The sequence below is a fragment of the Rhincodon typus genome, chromosome 28, assembly GCF_021869965.1.
Source record: "Rhincodon typus isolate 14 chromosome 28, sRhiTyp1.1, whole genome shotgun sequence".
NCBI lineage: Eukaryota > Metazoa > Chordata > Chondrichthyes > Orectolobiformes > Rhincodontidae > Rhincodon > Rhincodon typus.
The window spans coordinates 42,424,192-42,441,399 of record NC_063359.1 but is presented as its reverse complement, the minus strand read 5'-3'; the positions used below and the strand labels follow the sequence as shown (position 1 = coordinate 42,441,399).

General features: G+C 42.2%; 1 protein-coding gene across 1 annotated transcript in view; it reads left to right on the top strand.

Moving 5' to 3' along the window:
* mymk (myomaker, myoblast fusion factor) overlaps positions 1-17,208 on the top strand; it is a 39,550-nt gene that overhangs the window by 11,130 nt on the left and 11,212 nt on the right. The window contains exon 3 of the mRNA XM_020533759.2: positions 13,607-13,755. Coding sequence (XP_020389348.1) covers positions 13,607-13,755 — 149 coding nt within the window. The remainder of the gene's footprint in view (positions 1-13,606; positions 13,756-17,208) is intronic.

Genomic DNA, 17,208 nt, shown 5'->3' with positions numbered 1-17,208 from the left:
CAAACGTGAATGAAGGTAGAGCAGTGGATGTAGTATACATGGATTAAGTAAGGTGTTTGATAAGGTTCCCCATGGTAGGCTCAGGCAGAAAGTAAGGAGGCATGGGAAAGGGGGAAATGTGGCAGCTTGCATTCAGCATTGTCTGATCCTTAGGGTGGTAGTGGACAGAAAATATTCAACGTGGTGCTCAGTTACGAGTGGTGTACCACAAGAATCTGTTCTGGGTCCTCTTCTATTTGTGATTTTTATAAATGATTTGGATGTAGGAGTGGAAGGGTGGATTAGTAAATTCGCGGACGATATGAACGTGTGTCGAGTTGTGGATGGTGCGGTGGGCTGTTCTAGGTTACAAAGGGACATTGATAGGATGCAGAGCTGGGCTGAGAAGTGGCAGATGGAGTTTAATCCTGAAAAGTGTGATGTGATTCATTTTGGAAGGACAAACTTGAAAACAGAATACAGGGTTAACGGAAAGATTCTTGGCAGTGTGGAGGAGCAGAGGGATCTTGGAGATCATGTCCACACTTCCCTGAAAACTGCCACTCAGCTGGATAGAGTTGTTAGCTTTCACTAATGGAGGGATTGAGTTCAAGAGCTGTGAAGTTATACTCCAGCTGTACAAAAGCCTGGTTCGGCCACATCTGGAGTATTGTGTCCAGCTCTGGTTGCCTCATTACAGGAAAGATATGGAAGCGTTGGAAAAGGTGCAGAGGAGATTTACCAGGATGGTGCCTGGAATGGAGGGAAGGTATTACGAGGAAAGGTTGAGAGAGCTTGGACTTTTCTCTTTAGAACGACGAAGGATGAGAGGTGACTTGACAGAGGTGTACAAAATGATCAGAGGTATAGACAGAGTGGACAACCAGAGACTTTTTCCTAGGGTGGAGGTAGCTATTACGAGGGGGCATAGTTTTAAAGTGAGTGGAGGTAGATATAGGGGTGACGTCAGAGGTAGGTTCTTTACTCAGAGGGTGATAGGGGTGTGGAATGCATTGCCAGAGAGGGTAGTGGAGTCGGTCTCATTAGGGGCATTTAAGCGGCTATTAGATAGGCATATGGATGATAGTATAAGGTAGGGGTGGAGGTTAGATAGACCTTAGGTTTAGGGTAAAAGTTTGGCACAAGATCGTGGGCCGAAGGGCCTGTACTGTGCTCTACTGTTCTATGTTCTATTTACTATGTTCTAAGCAGACCAAAACTGTACTCTATACACCAGGTGTGGCCTTTCCATGGCCCTACACAATTATAGCAAGACATCCCAGAACTGTACTCGAATCCTCTCACTGTGAAGGACGACCTATCATTACCTTCGTTATTGCCAGCTACACATACATGCTTACTTTCAGTGATTGGTGTACTAGGACACCCAGATTTCATTGATCCCCTCGCCTTTCCCAATCTCGCCATTCAGATAACCTGCTTTCTTGCTTTTCCTAGCAAGGTTGATAACCTCACATTTATCATTTTCCCACTCACTCAACTTGTCCAAATCACACTGAAACATCTCTGCATCTTCCTCATAACTCACCCTCCTAACCAGCTTTGTGTCATCTTCAAACTTGGAGATGTTACATTTAGTTCCCTCATCTAGATAATTAATGTATATTGTGAATAGCTACGATCCAAGCACCGATCCCTGCGGTCCCCACTAATCACTGCCTGCCACCCTGAAAAAGACACGTGTATTCTCACTTTCTGATGAAGGGTCTAGGCCCGAAACGTCAGCCTCTCTGCTCCGATGATGCTGCTTGGCCTGCTGTGTTCATCCAGCCCTGCACCTTGTTGTCTCGGATTCTCCAGCATCTGCAGTTCCTACTATCTCTGATTCAATTTTAACTCCACTGCGAAGCCTCTTCTAAGGATGCCTAGCCTGAAGAAGTTACCCTCCTCCCTCCGGACAAACCTCAGGGGATCTCTCTCCCACTGCAACTGTCTCGTAATCTCTTCGGCCCTGAAACTGCTCGACCATGTCCTGAAGCAAACCAGGTACTACAGCCACATCACCTTCCTTAGCGCCTGCCTACGGAACCAGATCATCCCCAATGGACTACAGTCTACATTCAAGCCTTCCCAATTTGGCCCCAACCGTGACAATATCTACACTCATGGCATTGAGATCCTTCAGAAGCGTTTCTCCCTGCGACTCCTGAAACACACACTTGCAGCAATGCGCTGGCATCTCCAGGCACTACAATCAAGCCTACCCCAGCTCAGAGCCTCCCTCTCCCAGACCTGCAAAAGACCTCTCCTGTTTTTTATTCTTCGTAGGATCCTTTCTGATGAAGGGAATCGGCCGGAAACGTCAGCCTCTCTGCTCCTGTGATGCTGCTTGGCCTACTGTGTTCATCCAGCCCTGCACCTTGTTGTCTCGTGTATTCTCACTTTTTGTTTCCTGTCTGTCAGCCAGTTCTATTTTCATGTCAGCACACAACCTCCAATCACACACATTTTAATTTCAGAAACATTTTAATTTTTGAAAGAGAAGGCATAGAAAGTGGCCAAAAACAGCATGAAACTAGAAGATTGGGAAAACTTTAAAGGTCAACAGAAAGCCACAAAAAGAGCTATAAAGAAAAGTAAGATGGAACATGAGAAAAAACTAGCACAGAATATAAAGACAGATAGGAAAAGTTTCTATAAATATATAAAACGAAAAAGAGTGGCTAAAGTAAACGTTGGCCCTTTAGAGCATGAGAAGGGGAATTTAGTTATGGGATATGATGAAATGGCCGAGGCATTGAACAGGTATTTTGTATCGGTCTCCACAGTGGAGGACACTAATAACATGCCAGTAATTGACAAAGAGACGAAGGTAGGTGAGGACCTGGAAACAATCATAATTACGGAAGAGGTAGTGTTGGGCAAGCTAATGGAGCTAAGGATTGATAAGTCTCCTGGCCCTGATGGAATGCATCCCAGGGTACTAAAAGAGATGGCGGGAGAAATAGCAGGTGCGCTGGCAGTAATTTTCCAAAATTCGCTGGACTCTGGGGCAGTCCCAGCAGATTGGAAAACAGCAAATGTGATGCCACTGTTTAAAAAGGGAAGTAGACAAAAGATGGGGAATTATAGACCAGCTAGCTTAACCTCTGTAGTGGGGAAGATGCTTGAGTCTATTGTCAAGGAAGAAATAGCAAGGCATCTTGATAGAAATTGTTCCGTTGGACAGACGCAGCATGGGTTCATGAAGGGCAGGTCATGCTTGACAAATCTTTTGGAATTCTATGAAGACATTACGAGCGAGGTGGACAATGGGGACCCAGTGGATGTGGTGTACCTAGACTTCCAAAAGGCCTTCGACAAGGTGCCGCACAAGAGGCTACTGCATAAGATAAGGATGCATGGTATTAAGGCTAAAGTATTAGCATGGATAGAGGATTGGTTGACTAACAGGAAGCAAAGAGTGGGGATAAATGAGTGCTATTCTAGCTGGCAGTCAGTGACTCGTGGTGTGCCTCAGGGATCGGTGTTGGCACTGCAATTATTTACAATTTATATAGATGATTTGGAGTTGGGGACCACGTGTAGGGTGTCAAAGTTTGCAGATGACACTAAGATGAGTGGCAGAGCAAAGTGTGCAGAGGACTGTGAAACTTTGCAGAGGAACATAGATACATTGAGTGAGTGGGCAAAGGTCTGGCAGATGGAATACAATGTAAGTAAATGTGAAGTCATACATTTTGGTAGGAGTAATAGTAAAAAGGGTTATTACTTGAATGGTAAAAAGTTGCAGCATGCTGCTATGCAGAGGGACCTGGGTGTCCTTGTGCATGAATCACAGAAGGTAGGTCTGCAGGTACAAGTAATTAGGAAGGCAAATGGAATTTTGTCCTTCATTGCTAAAGGGATTGAAATTAAAAGCAGAGAGGTTATGTTGCAGCTGTACAAGGTGCTGGTGAGGCCACACCTGGAGTACTGTGTGCAGTTTTGGTCTCCTTACTTGAGAAAGGATGTGTTGGCACTGGAGGGGGTGCAAAGGAGGTTCACTAGGTTGATTCCAGAGTTGAGGGGGTTGGCTTATGAGGAGAGACTGAGTAGATTGGGATTATATTCATTGGAATTCAGAAGATTGAAGGGGGGATCTTATAGAAACATATAAAATTATGAAGGGAATAGATAAGATAGAAGTAGAGAGGATGTTTCCACTGGCAGGTGAAGCTAGGACAAGAGGGCATAGCCTCAAGATTAGAGGGAGCAGATTTAGGACTGAATTGAGAAAGAATTTCTTCACCCAGAGGGTTGTTAATCTATGGAATTCCTTGCCCAGTGAAGTAGTTGACGCTACGTCAGTAAACGTTTTTAAAGAAAAGGTAGATTTTTTTTGAACAATAAAGGAATTAAGGATTACGGTGAGAACGCGGGTGAGTGGATCTGAGTCCACGAAAAGATCAGCCATGATCTTATTGAATGGCAGAGCAGGCTCGAAGGGCCAGACGGTCTACTCCTGCTCCTAGTTCTTATGTTCTTAAACCAAAAGAACTGTTGATGTTGTAAATCAGAAACAAAAAAATATAGAAACTGTTAGAAAAGTTCAGCAGGTCTGGCAGCATTTGTGGAGCGAAATCAGGATTAATGTTTCGGGCCAAGTGAACCTTCCTCAGGACTCACTTTAATTTTACACACTAACCTCTTATGTGGGACCTTATCAAAAATTCTTCAAGTAAACCATTGCTGTCACTAATCAATGCTATTAATTAGATTCTCGAAAAATTCCAGCAGATTAGTCAAGCACCCTTTTACAAATCCATGCTGACTGTAGTGATTAGAACTGGGGCCAGGTGGATCTCATTGACTATGAGATCCTTGACTAGGGTTGTTAACCTGGGCAAATCAGGGAGCCCTGGCAGTTATAAATAGAGATTCAGAAGGTCTCCTCAGTCTAGGGACTGGCTTTGAGCTGGCTGGTCTGAATCCATGTACTGTGTATATGACTTGGGGATGAGATACTTGCCTCTGTTTAGATATTTCATTGACTTACATAAGAACATAAGAACTAGGAGCCTCAAGCCCCTCGAGCCTGCCCCGCCATTTAATAAGATCATGGCTGATCTTTGAGACTCAGCTCCACTTACCCACCCACTCAACATAACCCTTAATTCCTTTACTGTTCAAAAATTTATCTAGCCTTGCCTTAAAAACATTTAGTGAGGTAGCTTCAACCACTTCACTGGGCAGGGAATTCCACAGATTCACAACCCTTTGGGTGAAGAAGTTCCTCCTGACCTCAGTCCTACATCTGCTTCCCTTTATTTTGAGGCGATGCCCTCTAGTCCTAGTTTCACCTGCTAGCGGAAACAACCTCCCTGCTTCCACTTTATCTATTCCCTTCATAATCTTATATGTTTCTATAAGATCTCCCCTCATTCTTCTGAATTCCAATGAGTATAAGCCCAGTCTACTCAGTCTCTCCTCATAATCCAACCCTCTCAACTCTGGAATCAACCGAGTGAATCTCCTCTGCACCCCCTCCAGTGCTAGTATATCTCTTCTTAAGTAAGGAGACCAAAACTGCACACAGTACTCCAGGTGTGGCCTCACCAGGACCCTATACAGCTGCAGCATAGCCTCCCTGTTTTTAAACTCCATCCCTCGAGCAATGGCAGACAAAATTCCATTTGCCTTTTTAATTACCTGCTGCACGTGCAATCCTACTTTTAGCGATTCATGCACAAGGACACCCAAGTCCCTCTGCACAGCAGCGTGCTGCAATTTTTTACCATTTAAAACATAGACCATTTTGCTGTTATTCCTACCAAAATGGATGACCTCACACTTATCAACATTGTACTCCATCTGCCAGACCTTTGCCCACTCACTTAAACTAGCTATATCCCTCTGCAGACTTTCAGTGTCTTCGGCACACTTTGCCCTACCGCTCACCTTAGTGTCATCTGCAAATTTTGACACACCACACTTAGTCCCCAACTCCAAATCATCTATGTAAAATGTAAACAATTGAGGTCCCAACACTGATCCCTGAGGCACACCACTAGCCACTGACCGCCAACCAGAAAAACACCCATTTACCCCTACTCTTTGCTTTCTACTGGTCAACCAATCCTCTATCCATGCCAATACATTACCTGTAATACCGTGCAACTGTATCTTATGTAGCAGCCTTTGGTGTGGCACCTTGTCAAATGCCTTTTGGAAATCCACAGGTTCCCCATTGTCCACCATGCAAGTAATGTCCTCAAAGAATTCCACCAAATTAGTTAAACATGACCTACCCTTCATGAACCCATGCTGGGTGTTCCCAATGGGACTTAATTGGATCCTGTCACTGTTTTCCAAGTGTTCCGCTATTAAATCTTTTACAATGGACTCTAGCATTTCCCCCACTACTGATGTTAGGCTAAACGGTCTATAATTCTATTTTTTCTCCAACTTTTTAAAAAAATTGCGAGATAACATTAGCTATCCTCCAATCGACAGAAACTGTTCCAGAGACAATAGCATCTTGAAAGTTAACCACCAAGGCATTTGCTGTTTCTTGGTCCACTTCCTATGTACTTTGGGATGTAAATTATCAGGCCCTGGGGATTTATTGGCCTTTAATCCTATCAATTTGCCCATTTTCCCACACTAGGCACTATGTAGACCCCCTCCGCCCATCCCAGCATTTTTGGGATGTTATTTGTGTCTTCCATTGTGAAGACAGAACCAAACTATGTGTTCAATTGGTTTGCCATCTCTTTGTTCCCCATCACAACTTCTCCTGTTTCTGACTGTAAAGGAGCTGTGTTGTCTTCAGTAATCTTTTTCTCTTCAAAATCTTTTACAATCAGTTTGTACTTTCCCTGCAAGCTTACTGTCATACTTCATTTTCCCCTTAATCAATCCCTTTGTCCTCCTTTGCTAAAATCTAAACTGCTCCTAATATTCAGGCCTGTTGCTTTTTTTTTAGTCAATTTGTATGCCTCTCCCTTGGATCTAATACCATCCTTAATCCCACTTGATAAAAACATGGTTGGGCCACATTTCACATTTTATTTTGAGAATCAGGACTAGAATTGTCAACTTGCCTGTGACAATATGAAGGCGTACTGTAAAGATTGCTGTGAACTCTGTTAATAGGTCCAACATTTTATAGCCTATTTAAATTTCATATGTGGTTCTACATGGAAATGGACCATAATTTTGTAGGATAAATATAAATCACAAAGTACTTTGTACTCCTGCCCATCATCTGAGCCCAATGACATCACTACAGGAATACCATAGCACAGTATCTTAGATCCAGTCATCTTAATTGCTTCATCAAAGATCTTCCTTCAGTATTCATCTTCATAGAATCTCTACAGCTTGGAAGCAAGCCATTCAGCCCACACCAATCCTCCAAAGAGCATCCCACCCAGACCCACCCCTACCCTATCCCTGTAACCATGCATTCCCCATGGCTAACTCACCCAGCACATCCCTGGACACTATGGGCAATTTAGCATGGCCAACCCACCTAACCTGCACACCTTTGGAGTGTGGGAGGAAACCCACACAGACATGGGGAGAACATGCAAACTCCACACAGACAGTCACCTAAGGGTGGAATCAAACCTGGGTCCCTGATGCTGTGAGGCAGCAGTGCTAACCGCTGAGCCACTGTGGTGCCCATATTTAAGTCATATTTGAAATCATTTAATAATAATTGCACAGTTCTATTTGCAATTCCCAAATAAGGAATATAGTTATTTTAATCTATCTGTTTGGATATGTTGTGGCACCCACCTGGAGTGGATAAAACTTGACCCAGGACCTTCTGGCTCAGAGGTAGGGACACTATCACTATGCGACAAGACCCCTCTGAGATACTGCATGTTATAGACCTGTGATTCTGACATCAGTGGTTGGGAAATGATCGGAGAAAATTCTGAAGAAGACAATTAATCTCCATTTGGAGAGGCAAAGTTTGAATGGGGATAATCACAAGGCTTTGCCAGAGGAAGGTTATGCATTACATAATTATAGCGATAACATAACATGGGAGGCAAGGTGTAGAGGTGGATGAACACAGCAGGCCAAGCAGCATCAGAGGAGCAGGAAGGCTGACATTTCGGGCCTAGACCCTTCTTCAGAAAAAAAGAAGGGTCTAGGCCTGAAACGTCAGCCTTCCTGCTCCTCTGATGCTGCTTGGCCTGCTGTGTTCATCTAGCTCTACACCTTGCTATCTCAGATTCTCCAGCATCTGCAGTTCCTACTATCTCTATAACATGGGAGGCGATGGCCTAGTGGTATTATCGCTGGACTGTTAATCCAGCAACCCAAATCACATTCTGGGGACCTGGGTTCAAATCCTGCTATGGCAATGGTGGCATTTGAATTCAATAAATATCTGGAATTAAGAATCATCTAATGATGACCATGAATCCATTGTTGATTGTCTGAAAAACCCATCTGGTTCACTAATGTTCTTTAGGGAAGGAAACTGCCATCCTTACCAGGTCTGGCCTACACGTGACTCCAGACCCACAGCAATGTGGTTGACTCTTAACCATTGTATGGGCAATAAATGCTGCCTAGCCAGTGACACCCTCATCCCTTGAATGAGTAAAGAAAAAAACAAATTTTTTGAGGAGATGACCTAGTGTGTAGTTGAGGATGGTGCAATTGCCGTAGTTTATATATATGTTTCTCCAAAGCCTCTGATAAAATCCCACATGGTAGGCTGATAAAGAAAGTAAAAGCACATGGAATCTATGGTAACTTGGCAAGTTGGATCCAAAATTGGCTTAGTGACAGGAAACAGAGGGTGGTGGTAGAAGGCTACTTACGTGACTGGAGACCGGTGTCCAATGCCATATCATAGGGATCAGTGCTGAGTCCCTTATTGTTCATGATACATATAAATAATATAAAAGAAAATGTGAGGAATGATAATTAAGTTTGCAGATGACACAAAATTTGGCTGGGTGGTTGACAGTGAGAAAGATCTAAGGTTACAGGAGGGTATAAATAGATTGGTCAAATGGGCATAGCAGTGGCAGATGGAGTTTAACCCTTAAAATGCGAGGTGATGCATTTTGGAAGAAGTAACGAGAACGGGAGTGCTGAATGAATGGCAGGACACTAGGAAGCTCAGAAGAACAGAGGGATCTTGGGGGCTCATCCACAGATCCCTGAAGGTGGTAGGACAGGTTAATAGGGTAGTTAAGAAGGCATACAGAACACTGACCTTTATCAGTCATGGCATAGATTATAAAAGCAGAGAGATTATGTTGGAGCTACACAAAACTTCGGTTAGGCTACAGCTGGAGTACTTTGTGCAGTTCTGGTCACTGGACTATAAGAAGAATGTGATTGCACTGGAGGGTGTGTGGAGGAGATTCAGCAGTATGTTCCCATAGTTTAGCTATGAAGAGAGGCTGGATAAGTATGGTTGTTTTCTTTAGAGCAGAGAAGGCTGAGTGGGAAGGTGGACAGAAAGCAGCTGTTCCCATTAGTTGAAGGGTCAGTAACAAGGGGACATAAATTTAAGGAGAAAGGTAGGAAGTTTAGAGAGGATTTGAGGAAAAGATTTTTCATCCAGAGGATGATGGGAATCTGGAACACACTGCCTGGGCAGTAGTTTAATCAGAAAACTTCACAATCTTTAAAAAGTACTTGAATTAGGTTTATTGAGTTGGATTAGGTTTATTTAATTGAATTATGTTTATTGTCACAAGTAGACACAAGTATTGTGAAACATTTTAAGTAGTCACTTATGACACCATCTTGATACAAAGGTATCTAGGTACAGAATCTTTGTTGGATGAGCACTTGAAATGATGTAATATTCATGGCAACAGGCTAAGTGCTGGAAAGTGAGACTAGTGCAGATTTAGAGTAGGTTTTGTTGGTGCACACTTTTTGAGCTGGAGGGTCTCTTCTGTACCATATAATTCTTTGATCCTATGAATCGAGACCTAGACGTTACTCACTGATGAGTCGCAATTAGCATGCACTCCATGCAAATTTCAGGCAATCATCATCTCTAACATGAGAGTATAACCACCTCCCTTTGAAGTTCAACAGCACCAGCATTGTCAAATTCCCACCATAAATATCTTTGTTGGGTGTGGTAGAGACATCACTATTGACCAGAAATGTTATTTGATCAGTCCCATAAATAGGGTGGTTCCAAGAGCAGCTCAGAGGCTAGGTATTCTGCAGCAAGTGACTCACCTCTCAGGACTCAAAACTTTTTTATCATCTTTATTTGCACAAGTCAGAAATATGGTTGAATTCTCTCCACATACGTACATGAGTGCCACATTAGCTCACCATCACCCAAACAGTTCGACAACATCCGAGCCAAATCAGTTCACTTGCTTGGCACCCATCCACACATTCACTTCTTCCAGCACTGCCATGCCATGGTTATAGGACTATCTACATGATGCAATGTAGAAACTCACCATGAGTCCTTGATAATACTTCCTAAATCTCTGTTGTTTGAGATTTGAAGAGCAAGGGCAACACGTGCATGGGAATAGCACAATCCTCAAACCTCCCTCCAAGTCACACATCATCCTGAATTGAAAATATATTATCATGAGTACTTTGTCATTAGGTCAAATCCTGGACCTTTCCCACTAACAGCAGTGTGACAGGCCTTCATGACATGGGCTGCATCAAGAAGCACTTCACCACCATCTTCTTCAGAGCAGATATGGAGAGTAATAAAAGCCAGTGTTTCCAGCAATACCCTAATAATACATCTAATATACTCTTGGAAAGGAAATCTGCCGTTCTTACCTGGTCTGGCCTACCTCTGACTCCAGATTCGCAGAAGAGTGCTGCCCTCTGTAATGGCCCAGCAAGTCACTCAGTTCAAAGGCAGTTAGGGATGGGCAACAAATGCTGGCCTTGCTTATTAAGCCAATGTCAGACAAAATAATAAAGAAAAGAAGAAGAATGAATAGTAAATCATATCAGTATAAATGGGTGGGTAAAAACTAAACTATAAAGACTAGGAAAAATTGTAGATTCTCTGATCAGTGTCTAATTATCTGGTCACAACATGGTTAGTGCTGTGACAACACAGTTGGAACTGGAGGAACACAGCAGGTCAGGCAGCATCAGAGGAGCAGGAAAGTTGATGTTTTGGGTCGGGACCCTTCTTCAATTTCCTGCTCCTCTGATGCTGCCTGACCTGCTGTGATCCTCCAGGTCCAACTGTGTTTCTGTAACTCCAGTATTTGCAGTTCTTGCTGTCTCCGAGATGGTTAGTGCTGTCATGCCTCAGGATTCCTGGCATGGAAAGTAGCTTGCCCATCCCAGTACAGTAACCTCTACCAGAAAGTTTTTTTTTTGTTCACAGTGTGAGTATCACTGGCTAGGACAACATTTATTGTCCATCCTGAATTGTCCTGAGGTCAGTTAAGAATCAACCACATTGCTGCGTGTCTGGTGTTACATTTAGGGCAGACCAGTATAAGGATAAGAGATTTCCTTTCCTAAATGGGCATTAGTGAACCAGGTAGGTTTTTACAGCATTAAACGATTTATTTTATTTATTCATGGGTTGTGAGAATCACTGGCCAACATTTATTGCCCAGCCATAGTGGCCCTTGAGAAGGTGATGAGATGCTTTCTTGAACTGCTGTTGTCCATTTGATGTATGTAACCCCACAAAGCTGTTAGAAAGCGACTTCTAAGATACGACTTGGCAACACTGAAACAACAGCAACATATTTCCAAGTTGGGATGGTAAGTGGTTAGGAAGGTAACTTGCAGATGGGGATGTATCTACTACTCTTTCTAGGTGGTAGTGTTCATGGGTTCGGAAGTTGCTATCCAAGGAGCTCTGGAGAATTTTTGCGGTGTATCGTAGACAATGCACACTGCTGTTACCGAACATTGGTGCTGGAGGGAATGAAAGTTTATAATGTGGGGTCAATCAGCCAGCTGCTTTGTCCTGGTGTCAAGCTTCTTACATGTTGTTGCAGCTGCCTTTATCCAGGCAAGTGGGGAGTATTTCATCACACTCCTAATTTGTGCCTTGTAGATGTGAACTTGCTTTCTGGAGTTGGGAGGTGAGTTACTCAATTAAGGACTCCTAGCCTCTGATCTGTTCTTTTGGTCACAGTATGTATATGGTTCAACTAGCTTAGTATACGGTCAATGGAACCAACAAGATTTTAATAGTGGGGGATTCAGCAATGGCAATGCCATTGAATCTGATGGGGCAATTATATTCTCTTTTGTTGGGTATGCTCAATGCTTGGTGTTTGTGCGGTGCGAAGGGACATAGACTACCTCAGTATCCGAGTGAAAGTTGTTGATCATTGTGCAATCACCTGTGAACAACCTCACTTCTGACCTTATGATGGAGGAAAGGTCATTGATAAAGTTACTGAAGACGGTTGGCTTGGACACCACCCTGAGGAACTCCTGCAGAATCATCCCGGAGCTGAGATGAGTGACCTGCAAAACCATTATTATTTTCATTTGTGTTAGGTACGACTGCAACCAGTGGAGACTCTTCCCCTTGATTCTCATTACTCTATTTTGCCAAGACTCCTTAATGTTTGCTCAGTCAAATGCAGTCTTGATGTTAAGGATAGTCACTCACCTCACCTCTGGAATTCTGCACTTTCGTCAATGTTTGAACCATGGCTGTAATGAAGTCAGGAACTGAGTGACCCTGGTGGAATCCAAAATGAATATCAGCAGCAGTAGTTACATTGTTGCCAGTTGGCTAGTTTTTTTATTCCAGATTTTTATTTTCAAATGTCTTCATTTACCATGGAATTTGCACCCATTTTCCCAGAACATTAGCCTGAGGTTCCAGATTACTAGTTTCAGTGACATTACCACTATGCCATTACCTACTCAGAACAATGTGTTTGAATAGGTTTTGGATTCTGATTTAATTCCATCCAAATCAAATAGCATGCATTACTCACTATTTTAGGTGGAATCGTAAAATGATCCAACACAGGAGGCCATTCCAACCTTTGTCCCTCTGCAGGAATAATCTCATGAAGACTGGTATTAGACAGTGCTTTTGCCTATAGATCAGCAATAGTTATTAGTTTTTAAAAATGGACATTTCAGTCAAGTGAAAGAAGAAGCTGCATTTTGTATAAGTTTCCCATGTGCCATAAGAAAACCAATGGCTAGTGGCTTTGAGAATGTAGCCATAGAGTGATGGTTGCAGCTTCAGCTGTTTCCTAATCAGAAATGTTATAACATATTGGAGCAGGTAGGACTTCAATCTGGACCTCCTGCCTTAGTGGTAAAGATATTACCATTGTACCACAAAAACTCAGATGCAGCTTTATATTTGTGATTCTTTATATGTTTATGAATCTGATATGAAATCTACCATGGGATGTCATGAAGCAAAATCCTTTCTCAGTGGAAGCGGGTACAAAATCAAAGAGTAAGTGTGTTAAAAATCTACTTGTGCATATATGAAATTCTAATATGGATTCTTCATACTGATATGTGGGGTTAAAATCTTCAATGTTCACAAATTAAAGAACTCAGTGGATTCTGTAATATCTGTTGTTTGAATTGTCTTTCTATGAAGACAATAGCCATAGCATTTCCTAGATAGTTTACTTATTTGCATGAAACAATAAGTAACTATTAATTTTGTTTTGTTTTCTTATTTGATATTTAGCACTGGCAGAATTTGAGGAACCAAAAAGGTCTACTTTGGTTATATTTGGAGTGCTCACTCTGAGTGTGCGAATCTACCAAGATCGTTGGGGCTATGGTGTTTTCTCTGGACCAATTGGAACAGCTGTCTTCATAATAACCATCAAATTTGTACGTAGAGTCACTAAAGCATCCATGCATGTCCTAATGTCATATCGCTATTACTGTTAATCATTACAGCTCTTTCTGGCATTCATCTGTCCTAGCTTCTCTCCTGTTTTTGTTTCAACTGTTTTAGAAGCAGAGTAATAAATGAGTATCTATTAAACAAGTCTTTGGCTCACCTAGCTATCAGGCTGTTTACGATGTAGATTTTGACTGTAAGACATTGGAGTGTAAATGGCCATTTGACTCATCGAGTCTGCTGTGCCATTCAATGAGATCACAGCTGATCTGATAATCCTCAACTCCACTTTCCTGCATTATTCCCATATTCTTTGATTCATTTACCAATTAAAAATCTGTCTTGAATATACTTCATGACCTGCACCTTCATCCAAGGATCTTAAAATAAACGGTTAGTGAGATAGTTGATACATTAGCTTTAATTGTCCAAAATTTACTAGATTCAGAGAAGGTTCCTTTCGATTTAAAGTTAGTTCATGTAACTTTGCTTATGATGGAAAAAACTTAAAGAAAACATTGGAGGGAGAGAAAAAAGCAAGAATCTCCAGGCCTGTTAGCTTAACGTTAGCAGTTCAGAGTATATTTACTAGACCAGTACTTGGAATGGGCAGATTGTGTTTAGAGAGTAGGTTACATGGAAAATGTTAGAAGATATTCTTATAGAAGCTATAGCAGGGAATTAAAAATTTAAGGTCATCAGATGGCATTAACATGGTTTTGAGAAAGGGAAATCATGTTTAACCAATTTATTAGAGTTCTTTGAGGAAGTAATGTATGCTGTGGATAAAGGGGAACAAATGTATAAACTGTACTTCAGTTTCCAGAATTTGATAAGATGTCACATCAAAGGTTATTGCAGAAATTAAAACCTTGGAGTACTGGGGTAACATTTTGGCATGGTTAGAAGATTTTCTAGTAAATAGGAAACAGAGTAGGCATAAATGGACAATTTTCTGGTGGGAAAGAAGTATTAAGTGGTGCGTTACAGGAGTTGGTGCTGGGGCCTCAACTTTTACATTTTATATAAATGACTTGGACTGAAGGTATGGTTGCTAAATTTGCTGTTGACTCTAGGTTTCAAGATGATGGCAGAATAAGATGCTTCAGCTGGAGTTCATCCACTCCGTTCGTTTCTTTTTCTTTTTTCCTATTTTTTCTTTTGTGTTTCTTTTTCTCTCTTTTCGTTTCTTCTCTACGATGTGCTGAAATCCGGCCACAGTGCGGGCTTGGACTCTTGGCCTCAGTGTGGACTTGGACTTCTGGCCTCGGTGCAGTCTGACCTGGCATGGCAGTCTCCTAGTCCGGCGAGGCAGTTTCCCACTCTGGCATGGCCACTCTCGGCCCAGTGTGGTGACCTTTTGGCCCAGCATCGTGGTCTCTCAGTCCAACATGGCAATCTCCTGACTCAGTGTGGTGGTCTTTTGATGGCCTGTGACAGTCATTCGGCCTGGTGTGGCCTCAGCATGGACTTCCGAGATGATTCCAGAGCGGTCTCTCAGCCTCAAGAGCCTGGTGGTCTGGAGTCAAGGCCTGGTATGGACTGGAGGCTAGTTGATGGAGTGGACTGGGTTGGAAGGACTGTCGTTCTGAACTTTTTATTTCTCTATTTTCCAGCATATTCCTACAATCTGCAGTACTGCTCTTCTTATTTCTTTATTTTTCTCATTTTTTTCCCTAAGAACTTGTACTGTCGAATCTGTACCTAGGTACCTTATACCTAAGATGGTGCCGTAAACAGCAACTTGTAAACTCACTACGTTCATTTGAGTTCATGTGACAATAAAGCTAATTAAAATAAGTAAGAATGTAAATTGTGAAGAGGACATAAGGAGGCTACAAAGAAATATAGAAAGGCTAAGTGGGCATAGGTCTGTCAGATGGAACACAATGTGGGAAAATGTGAAAATGTCCATTTTGGCAGGAAGAATAAAAAAAGAGCCTATTATCCCAAAGGTGAGAAATTGAACAGATCTGAATGCAGAGAGATCTGGATGCCCTACTGCATGAATCACGAAAAATTAGTACGCAGCTATAAGTAATAAGGAAATCCAACACAAATCACCTTTATTGCGAGGTCAATTGAATACAAAAGTAGAGAGGTTATGTTTCAGTTATACAGGGCACTGGTGAGACAACATCTGGAGTACTATGTAGAGTATTGCTTTCCTTAGTCCGTGAAGGATGTATATGTATTGGAAGCAGTTCAGAGTATATTTACTAGACCAGTACTTGGAGTGGGCAGACTGTGTTTAGAGGGTAGGTTGGACAGGTTTTATCTGCTAAAGTTTAAATAAGTGAGAGGCAACTGGATCGAAACATTTAAGATACTGAGGGACCTTGACATGGTAGGTGTAAAGAGAACAAGGTGCAGAGCTGGATGAACACAGCCGGCCAAGCAGCATCATAGGAGCAAGAAGGCTGACGTTTCGGACCTAGAATCTTCATCAGAAATGGGGGAGGGGAGGGGGGTTCTGAAATAAATAGGGAGAGAGGGGCAGGCGGATAGAAGATGGATAGAGGAGAAGATAGGTGGAGAAGTTTCCTTTTGTGGGATGGAGGGTCATGGTTAAAAATAACAGGTCAACTATTTACGACAAAAATGAGGGAATTTCTTTTCTCACACTGGGTCGTAAGTCTTTGGATCTTTGTTACTCAAAAGCCAATTGAAACAGAATCTTTGAATAATTTTAAGGCAAGGGTAAATAGATTCTTGATTAAGAAGGAGTTGTAAAAAATTGTGGAAGGTAGATGGGAATGTGGAGTAATGAAATCAGTCATGATCTTATCGAATGGTGGAGCAGGCTCAAGGGGCTGAATGACCTACTCCTGCTCCTAATTCATCTGTTTGTATGTTAGTGGCAAGTAACATTTGTATCATGTCAATGCCAGGCAATGACTATCATCAACAACAGCGAATCATCCATCACCACTTGATGTGCCAAGGCATGACTATCATTGAATTGTTCACTATCAACATCCTGGAGGCTTTCATTGACCAGACATTAAACTGATCAAGCCTTATATCCAACTATAGTAGATGAATAAAAATCTGGAATTGAGAGTCTAATGATGACCATAAAACTTGTTGATTGTCAGAAAATTCTATCCAGTTCACTAATGTCCTTTAGGGAGGGAAACTGCCACCCTTCCCTGGTCTGACCTACATGTGATTCCAGATCCGCCACAATGTTACTGACTTTTAACTGCTTTCTGAGGAATTAGGGATGGGCAATAAATGGTGGCTAGCCACCATGACGCCCATATCCCGTGAATAAATTTTTTAAAAATATATAAATTCAGTGGTTACAAGAATAGGTCAGACGCCAGGAATTCTGCAGTGAGGAACTTACTTCCTGTTACAGCCCACTGATTGTAAGCACATCTAACACCTTCAATATTTGTTCCTTCACCACCAACAAAAGTAGCAGCAGTGTATAC